The sequence below is a fragment of the Miscanthus floridulus genome, chromosome 15 (assembly GCF_019320115.1).
Source record: "Miscanthus floridulus cultivar M001 chromosome 15, ASM1932011v1, whole genome shotgun sequence".
NCBI classification, from domain to species: domain Eukaryota; kingdom Viridiplantae; phylum Streptophyta; class Magnoliopsida; order Poales; family Poaceae; genus Miscanthus; species Miscanthus floridulus.
In genome coordinates, this window is record NC_089594.1 from 63,660,901 (window position 1) to 63,671,034 (window position 10,134).

The following is a 10,134-nucleotide window of genomic DNA, read 5'->3' on the forward strand; positions in this document are numbered from 1 at the left end:
AAATGAGTTTGTTTGATTTTGGTTCAAAAATTCATGTACAATGTACTAATGATGAACGAGGAATTTGTACTGTTTGATTCTTGTTACTTTCTGGCTTCTTACTACTGGAAAGCACCAAATTACTGCTCCAATGTTCCTGCTACCATGTTATACTGTATCGTACTGCCATATGTGCATTTTACGGTTTCAGTTTTGGAATAGTTGTTTTTACTTTTTGGATGAACTACTATTTGATTTTTGTTATTTTCTGGCTGATTACTATTGCAAATCACCAAATTACTTCAGTGTTATATTTGTATTGTACTGCCAAGGGATTATTTTTACGGTTTGGATTTTGGGACCGGTGTTTTAACTGTTTGGATGAACAATGTACTTTTGCAAAGGAGAAAAAGAATTAATCTAACTGTTTGGATATTAAGAATCTTACTACTATTGTTTCCATGAACAACGTGAAGAATCTTACTACTTGTTTACAAAAGGAGAAAGATTTCAGAATCTTACTAGTATAGTTTAGAAAAAAGAGAGAGTTCAGTGACCAATTATGTAAAGTTTACTACTATTGGACATGGTTTTATGGCTATTTTTATGGTGTAACATGTTTTCTGTTGCGGAAGTATTAGTGCGCAGGAGAGGTAATTACTACTTGACTTCAGAGATCAATTCGATCTATATATTACTACTTGATTTATGTTCAAAAAAGAAATATTACTACTTGATTTATGTTCAAAAAAGAAATATTACTACTTGATTACGACAAATATTTGAGTGATCGGCCATTAACTCAATGTCGTCATCATGCTTGAATTACTACCATTCTCATGTTGGCAGTAGACACATGCACATGCATTGTCCTCCAGTTGGTAACCAGCGCCGACCACGGTAGGATTAGTTACTATAAATATTGGTTCTTTAATAGCTTCTGACTCCGATGAGATTTTACAGCTGCTGCAGTCGCCTTTTACAGCACTCCGTTTCCATATTCCTTGCGTATCCATCCACAATTAGAAATAAACAAAGCATTAACTTCCTTGGTTATAGCCATGTTACGGTTAATTAACTTCCTTAATTATAGCCATTTACGGTTAATTGAGGAGCAAACTCTACATGCTTGAATATTTCAACCGCAATAGAGACATGCATGCAGGGACACCTAGCTCCATATTCCTTGCGTATCCATCCACAATTAGAAAGAAATAAAGCATTAACTTCCTTTGTTATAGGCAATTTACGGTTAATTAACTTCCTTAAATATAGCCATCTACGGTTAATTGAGGAGGAAACTTTTTTTTTGTGAATTGCTTGCCTTTCATAAATCAGCCGGCCAAAGCCTCAACCATGATCAAGTCATACACACATGCTGGAGTAACACGCCACACCTCCGAGCAATGTGAACTAGAAACCTGACGAGCTAACAAATGTGCAACCTTATTACAACTTCTACTAATAAAAGAGAAAGAAAACTCTTGAAAGGCAAGGCTAATTTCCTCCATCTCCTTCAGAATAGGATCAATGATGGATCTTTGTGACTCCTTCCACAATTGCACAACCTGGAGACAGTCGGTTTCCAAGGCCACCCGACGTAAACCCATCTGTGCAGCAAGCTTCATGCCATCCCTGCACGCCAAGGCCTCCATGGAGCAAACATCAAGACCACGCTCATACCAGATTGCTTGTGCCGAATAGAACGCGCCTTGATCATCTCTGATAATGGACGAGGTTGCTCCTTGCTTGCTTTCTTGAGAGAACGCAACATCCGTATTAATCTTCGACCATCCCACCTTCGGCTTTCTCCATTTATCCCTATTGTATGCTGGAGCTGGTTTGTCAAATTGGTGGCTCAGCTGCCATAAATCATAAGCTGTATCTTTGGCCCAGATCACCGCCTGTTGAACCGGCATCGTCAGCTCTCCATGGCGTCGCCGGTTCCTTAGCATCCAAAGCGCCCACATTCCAATCATAATCAGAGCCCGATCTCGTCTTGGGCAAAGCTGTGACATCAAATCAGCAGCCCACGTCTCAGCATTCAGGCTTGGTAATTTGACCCCTGTTGCCCATCTTGTATATTGCCAGAACTGCCTCGCCACTGTGCAGTCCAAGAGTACATGCCTGATCGATTCTTCTGGCTCCCCACAGACCTCACAGAAGGCCTTCGGTACTATGTGCCTTCTGAATAAAATTTGCTTCGTCGGTAGGAATTCGTGCAAAACACGCCACGCCAGAACACTCTAACTTTGGGAGGGACCTCCAGCTTCCAAATTTTTTTCCATATAGCATCATCAGAAGGGCTAGGTAAATGGCCAAAGGATTCTTCCCATTTCCTCCTGTATATAATCTTGTATGCCGAGCGGACAGAATAAATCCCAGAACGCTCTGGTTCCCACGCCCAAAAATCACCATCTCCTCGACCCAGCGGCTGTCGCAATATAGTTGCTGCATCAATTGGCAACACCAGCGCTCTCACTGCCTCAACATTACAGGATCCGCTAGTTGTCAACAGTTTAGAAACCAGATTCGGATGCCCGGCAACTCTTAGTGTGATTGGCCTAGCATCAAAGTGGTCTGCTATCCATCGATCACCCCAAATAGCAGTAGAATCTCCATCGACCACCCTTCTGATCAGACCCCGCTGTAGTACGTCTCGGCCTGCTAGGATCGTCCTCCACGTACTGCTCGCGTGCTTTTTCTGGGTAGTCCTCAAGAACTCCGTGTCATGATAATAGCGCCCTTTAAGAACTCTCGCACAAAGTGAGTTTGGTCTCGTGATGAGGCGCCAACCTTGCTTTCCAAGCATTGCCAAGTTGAAACTCCTCATGTCCCGAAAACCCATGCCTCCTTTGTGTTTTGGTTGATTAAGACGCTCCCAACTCATCAATGCATGTGCCGGTTATCAGCAGAGCTACACCAGCAATAATTGGCCACAACACTTCTTATCTTGTTGCATATATTGAGAGGGTAGGAGAAAGCAACTCATAGAATAAGTGGGTATCGCCTGGGCAATTGATTTAATCAAAACCTCTCTAACTGCACAACTTGCCTCACGTCCGCACCAACTTTCAATTCTACCTTTCACCTGGGATGGGATGGCAGGTATTCAAAACAGTCGCTCAAATTGAGGAGGAAACTCTGCATGATTGAATATTTTAACCGTAATAGAGACGTGCATGCACGGACACCTGGTTCGTAACATGCATGCAGCGTTGTCAGTAGCGTTAATGAGACTGAAAATTGATTTCTTGTTTGATTATACGCCTGGGAAACGACTTTATGGTTGAGACTAGAGAGCTCGCGTGAGCCATGGTCGCCGCGCGGAGCGGAGCGCCACCGGCGCGCTTAATAGTAGGATATGTCTTTGCCATTAACGGGTTGATTTAGCCTCTCTCATCAACTCAATTTTTTATGCACTTATACCATTTTATAGCTATATTTACACTGTCTTATTAATATATTTACAATAATTTATTCAATGTAATTTATTGGATAGAGTCGTGTAATTTAGGGATAACATAAGACCTTAGACAAGTATATGCCAAATTTTCTTTAAAAAATTATAAACTTTTTTTATGGATTCCAAATACCAGAAAAATATATATCAAATTATTCATAAACTTACAAATTTAGAAATGCAATAACAGAAGCAGAGAACAGAACTGGTAGCTCAAACCCCCATTGCCCATGCAGTTTAAGTAGTACGTCTAGAGACGACGATGAGTCACGCTTGCGTTACGTACGGTACGGAGACCAATTTCTTTCACCGTCATTTCATACGTACTCCGTAACTGTAGCTCGTCTCTGCCTAGCTTGCTTTTGTTTTCCTCGACATGACATACCTAGCTAGCTCTACTGCCTGTTCGAAGGCACGCACGAGAGAGGCTCTGGCGGTGTAGCCGTCCCGAGCTCTCTCTCTCTCTCTCTCTCTCTCTCTCTCTCTCTCTCTCTCTCTCTCTCTCTCTCTCTCTCTCTCTCTCTCTCTCTCATCTCCGGGTTATATAGCGTACAAGGGGAAATCGGTTGATGGGAAGGCCTAAATCAATCGGTTGATGTAATAGTAATATTTAGAGCGTCTAAAAATAGAAAACAGTCTCAAAAGAAGCTGACAACTAGGCTCACACAAGGACGCCCCGTTTTTTCTATCTATGTTTCGTAGGTAGCGGTCCCCCTTGCATGCACTGCCGTATCCGATGCATGACCGGAGAGAGCACTCATCTTATGAATTTACCTAGACAAGCCCGCGGTGGTTTCCCGAAGGAACCACCGTCCACGTCGCCTGAAATTCCCACCACCGTCCGATCTGTCATCGTATGGCCAAGATTGCCTATAGCCACTTCCGTTAGAATCAGCTTCTTATAACTCTTCGTCGTCGCAGTTGCTCTGGCTAGCTTCTGCAGCTTCTCGTAAGGACCCCAACCACTAAATATATACCTGGCTCCCGCTTCTCATTCCCTCATTCCAGATTCTTCTCATGGCTTCCTCCTCTCTCCCCATCGGTCTCTCTCTGTCCCGACGCACGGAGGGCCGACAACGGCACCGCCGGATGCGACTGCTGTGCGGCGGCGGGCGCCGCACTCCTTCGCCTCCTCCTCCTCCTCCTCCGTCCAACCTCGGCCGCCTCTCACCTCCGTTTTCCCCTCCCCTTTCTCTCTCTCCTTTCCTTTTGATGGCGTGACCGACCAAACCCTAGCTGCGCCATCGATATCCTCGTATGGAGGTACGACGTCCTCTATCTCTCTCTGACCCTTTCACTTTCCATGCTCGTGGAGGTTGGTCGCGATTGCAGCGCGGCGGCGGCGGCGGCAGAGGGGAGGGACCTGGAGCTGCGCCATGGGGCCTACGGTCGGCGCCGGCGAGGACAAGACCATGTCAGGTGAGTGAGTCGATCGGCTCGCAAGGCTCTAGGAGGGGTCGTGTTGTTTGGTCCGCCCATTGTTCTTGGAGATACGCCGTCTCGTTTAGTTCTTGGGTTTTAAATCATCTTGCGTTGTTCATACTTGACATCTGTGGTGTGGAATTATGGAAATCGTTGTTGCTGCTCGAGCTGCGAATGCGTGTCTTTGAGGTTTTCCTACAAAGTTGGAATATTTCATCTTTTGTTTCTGTTTTTTTTCCCCTACAAATTCGGATTGGCGATACGTATAACCCCTTCTATTTTAGGGAAACACAGTGACTTTTTTTGGTTTGGTTTATTTATTTTCTTGGCCGCCCGTGATTCAGAGCAGAGTAGAACCGTTATTTTGAGTAGCGAAATTGCGTGCTTGGTATCGGTTCTTTCAGTCTGTGATTTTGTTTTATTCAAGCATTGGATGCTTTTAGAACACACCTTTTGAAGGTTAAAACTTAAAAACTGAGGTTTTCCACGATTTCAAGTTAGATTTTTAGATAGTATTCTGGCGGTTGGCGTCTGATTGAATTATCTTTATTTACTTGATTTTTTTTTCTTCGGACTTATTTTTACATGATAAAATATTGGCATCTAGGAGTGGTACTTTTACTATTTTGTTTTTTTCTCTGCTGTCTTGCCCTTGTGGCAGGATTTCAATGCAAATTTAGTTTTCCAGCTCGAAGACAAATACAAATGCCACCGCCACAAAGCCTCCTTTCTTCGAAAAACTGTGTTATGGAAGGGTAGCTGCCATTTTTTCCCCATGCGTTGCAAAACTTGCGGAATTTCGATTTACTATATGTGAACAAGTTACCTAGAATGTTAGTAATAATTTGGAGTGTGCGTTGGGTTCTCCATATGGCACTACAGGATGAGATGAAACCATGATTTTTATTAACACTTCGCTAACTGAACGAATAATGAGATATACTGCGGTGTAGTCCATGCTCTAACCAGTGCACTTTATATTTCAGAGCTCCGGGAAAAACATCGTGTGGACCTGGAGAGACTAACAATTACATCAAGACCATTCAAGACATTGGCATTCTTTGTGTTAGCCATTGCTCAGAGTTTTGAAAGAACGTGTTCATCTGTTCTGAAAAAAGGTTCTCGGTTAAAAATCGCAATGCTTTTGGTTGCTGCTACTTGGGTTCTGCTCTTGTTCACTGATGGCCTGCATGAAAAGGTACCGTCTTCTTTCAAATTAATTACAACATCTGTATATCACAGGATATTTGAAGCAAAATATTATTGATATGACCAATCTATAACAATGTAGATGAAATTCTCTTGAACAATATGGAAGCAAATTTGCTAAATGGCAGATAGTTTTAGGTCTTCCCTAAATATATATAGCAGCTTGGATAAACATGGTATGTTGTCATTGATGCAGCATCTACAGGAGCTACTTTGGTATGTCAGGTTTGGATTGTGGTGGATCATACTAGGGGTCGCTTCATCGATTGGATTAGGTAATTACAAATAGTTTCAGATGTGGTGAAATTGTGCATTAGGAGTTTAATTAGTTGATTTAAATATAACAAGAGTTTCTGCTTACACTGTAATTATCTTGCAGGTTCTGGTTTGCACACTTTCATAATGTATTTAGGTCCCCATGTTGCCCTGTTTACTATCAGAGCGGTTCAGTGTGGTAGGGTTGATTTAAAAAGTGCTCCGTATGACACTATTCTCCTTAAAAGGAGCCCATCCTGGTTGGAGAAAGACTGTCTGCAGTTTGGACCCCCAATTTATCATGAAACAATTCCATTCAGCAAAATACTGCAACAAGTTTGTCTCGAAGCTGTTCTTTGGGGCATTGGAACTGCACTTGGAGAGCTTCCTCCATATTTCCTCTCAGGAGCAGGTTTTGTTCATACTGCTCTGCATACTAACTATAGCATAATTTACTTGATTATTACAGCTATTTCCTCTTGCTTGTCCACTTGATCCGTCTCTTCCACTTTGAGTCATTGCCTCATGCCCTCATCAGTTGTCCAAGGGCTGGTTAAAAAAAAAAATCTACCTCCTGCCTATTTTTTGATAATAATACCACCTTTCATTGAAGCATACTTGTGCTCGGATTTCCTGGCCAGAGTAGCAAACTAAAATTGTGTAATAGTCTTCTTGTTCTTCTTAGACAATGGAATAGAAATATCCCAGCCTCCACATTGTGAGATGCTTTAGGCGGTCCTTATTAGAATAGGTGCAAAAGCAGTAAAAGGAAAACAAAATGCTTAATAACAGCGATCTACAGCCATTATAAACCAAGTCTGCTGGTTCTGTAACTAAAGAAACAAATATAAGATATGTGCAAGACAATGCAGCATTTTTAATTGAATACTTTTTTTCCTTGTCTCCTTTTAGTTTTATAGATATAAAGAATACTTTTTTTCCTTCTCCTTTTAGTTTTGTAGATATAAACAATGATGTCTTCATATTGTTATACATGAAAATGAAAATGGTAACCATCTTATTAGCTTATATCACAGGCTAAGTCCCCCTTCTACTAAGAAATTGAAATCATTTATGATCCATGGGGCTTATATAGGTATCAAAGGAATAGTGAGCTTGTTTATATCCAAAAAGTTTTACAGCTCTGCTGCCAGCAGGGTTATCTAGCTTACAGGTTAACCACAACAATCCATCATATAAAGTTAAATTTAGGATCAATGTACCTTACAAGATTGTGCCATTGGTTAAAGGCATCAACTTGAATGATGCAGTAAGCCCGTTTTTTTTTCTAAGTATGTGTTATGTTGCTGACTCCTTTTAAATAATGAACCACAGCTAGCATGTCAGGCCGCGTAATTGATGGGTTGGAAGATTTGGATGCTTCCATTTCTGAAGGTTTTCTATCATCAACTTTGCGCCAGGCCAAAAGATGGCTCATGTCTCATTCACAGCATTTAAGCTTCACTCTAATATTCCTACTTGCTTCGGTTAGTATCATTTTGTTGACATTTAAAATTTGTTTGTTCAAGTCATATTTTAGTATGTTGCATTTTTACCCTACTTGCTGACTTGCCTTGTAGCACCTTGTCAATTTAGACTGTAATAAGGTGAAGGCCCATTTAAATCGTTGAAGAAACTCACATTCACTCTTTTCTGACATTTGCATGACATATTATTGTTAAATCTTTTGAATTTTTGGTCTCACCGAAGTTTTATACTTATTGACATATTATTCCTTTCCTTATGAGATGTATGACATGGAGAAACTGTATAATTATTTCTTCTGTCAGGTGCCAAACCCTCTATTTGATCTTGCCGGTATGTTGTGTGGACAATTCAACATCCCTTTCTGGAAGTTTTTTCTAGCAACTTTGATTGAAAAGGCTATTGTTAAAGTTTGTATCCAGGTTCGTCAACCTTCTTGGTGCAATTCATATATTTGCATTTTGCTGTGAATTGTAGTCATAGTATCATGCAGATTTCTTCTCATCTCCGTTAAGACAACTGACTGTCATTTACAAATCACTTATGTAGACCACGCCCAAGATTGTTGGGATAGGGATTATGGTGGTTTCAGATGACAGATTTGTCCGTACCTTCTTTGTCTTTGGGGAGGAAATATAAAGTCCTCGTCATAATTTGTAAGTATTCTTCTATCTGCAGCATGGACTTCTTCCATTTTCATAGATAAGTGTTTCTAAATGCGTTCAGTATTATATGATTTACCTTTAGTTACCAAGTGTTCTTCAATCTACAGCATGACCGAGTGATTATTGGTGCTGTAGCATAATTTTGATGCTCCTATGTATGAGACTGAAGTTTCTTTTCAAATTATATGTGTATGTGCGTGCTTGCTTTGCCCCTAATAGTTGTTTTCATGATATAGTGCCCGTTTTTATATGTATAATCTATTTATTTACCATGATATGTCAAGCATACATTTCATAATTATATCTTCAACACAATGATATTCATTAATAAATAGAACGTTTGAGACGGTGCTTATGTATAATTTATTTATCATGGATGTGTCAATAACAAATTCCTTAGTTATTTTCGATACAATGAGCGTTATTAGTAAATAGAATATTTGAAGTAGTGCTAATTCCCGGTGCTGTTTTTTTATACATGTTTTTTATGTGGACAGGCTGTGGTAAATCTCATTCCTTTGGAAAACAATGGAGCTACAGGCAATATATATAGGTGTGTGTAGCCTTGCTAAAGTATGTTCAGTTATTGTTGATTCTTAGATATCTATTGCACTCCTTTTGAGGGTTTTGATACTATACACATTACTATGGATCTTGCTTCTTGCCATGTGAAGAGAGCAGTTAAATGATAAATATCTGTTCCACTTTACTGTTGTTTCTAGAATTTTATGCCATCAATTTAGGTGTGCTTCCCTAGATTTGTGTATCTATGATAAAAAACAGGTCACCCTCCATGTGTACAGCCACATCATGGCTGTCAACTAATTTTTTTTTCTCCCATGTCAGGTTCCTGTTGCTGTCATTTTTATCCAAAAGTTTGTCCATTGTTGCACATCTAACCCCCCCAATTTAGCTTCTTGCCATGTGAAGAGAGCAGTTAAATGATAAATATCTGTTCCACTTAACTGTTGTTTCTAGAATTTTATGCCATCAATTTAGGTGTGCTTCCTTAGATTTGTGTATCTATGATAAAAAACAGGTCACCCTCCATGTGTACAGCCACATCATGGTTGTCAACTAATTTTTTTTTCTCCCATGTCAGGTTCATGTTGCTGTCATTTTTATCCAAAACTTTGTCCATTGTTTGACATTTAGCCCTCCCAATTTATTTTCATACGATGTATTTGATTTCAAATTCTCCGGTGTGCCTATGACTGTCCATTCGAACTTAGGTCGATAACTATTCATATGTCAGCCGCTATCTAAGTTTGATTGCAAGAAAGGGATAGAGTTAACATGCTCACCCTATTTAAGTTCTTTTATGCTCTCAACAATTTAACTGTATCTTATCTGCTGCTAAGTCAGGGTCATTTCTGTGTGTACGTGATTGAAAAGGTCTTCTCTCCTTATTTGCCAGCTGATAGGTAATTTCCTTTATGGTCATCACATAAGATTACCGCATATAAGTTGCATTGCATCAGCAGGTTATGATAAAAAAATATTATCACCTGTTGGAGTCTAATATGATTATTACCCCAATGCTTAGACCTGCGCTCTATCACAAACTAACAGATTTATGCAATCTGTGAGTGCACAATATATCACTTGAGAACGTGCTTTCATTTTCCCTGTCAAAGACTACGAAAACTCTTATTC

General features: G+C 40.4%; 1 protein-coding gene across 2 annotated transcripts; it reads left to right on the forward strand.

Annotated features, from left to right (window-relative positions):
• The first annotated feature begins 4,445 nt into the window (after positions 1 to 4,445).
• LOC136509419 (vacuole membrane protein KMS1-like) lies at positions 4,446 to 9,021 on the forward strand. Of its 2 annotated transcripts, XM_066504223.1 has the most exons (8): positions 4,446 to 4,861; positions 5,851 to 6,062; positions 6,270 to 6,348; positions 6,453 to 6,740; positions 7,664 to 7,815; positions 8,119 to 8,235; positions 8,363 to 8,469; positions 8,976 to 9,021. In XM_066504223.1, the coding sequence occupies exons 1-7, from the start codon at positions 4,819 to 4,821 to the stop codon at positions 8,450 to 8,452; spliced, it is 981 nt and encodes a 326-aa protein (XP_066360320.1). In that variant the 5' UTR covers positions 4,446 to 4,818; the 3' UTR covers positions 8,453 to 8,469; positions 8,976 to 9,021. The 2 variants fall into 2 exon arrangements, with proteins under 2 accessions (XP_066360320.1, XP_066360319.1); XM_066504222.1 differs by lacking the exon at positions 8,976 to 9,021 and having other exon boundaries at positions 8,363 to 8,878.
• The last annotated feature ends 1,113 nt before the right edge of the window (positions 9,022 to 10,134 follow it).

What these genes read in the sequence shown, in the direction of transcription:
- LOC136509419 (XM_066504223.1), top strand. Translation starts at nt 4,819, where the DNA reads ATGGGGCCTACGGTCGGCGCCGGCGAGGACAAGACCATGTCAG. An exon ending in CTGATGGCCTGCATGAAAAG is followed by an intron (nt 6,063 to 6,269) that starts GTACCGTCTTCT and finishes TCATTGATGCAG; the next exon opens with CATCTACAGGAGCTACTTTG. An exon ending in TTGTTAAAGTTTGTATCCAG is followed by an intron (nt 8,236 to 8,362) that starts GTTCGTCAACCT and finishes TCACTTATGTAG; the next exon opens with ACCACGCCCAAGATTGTTGG.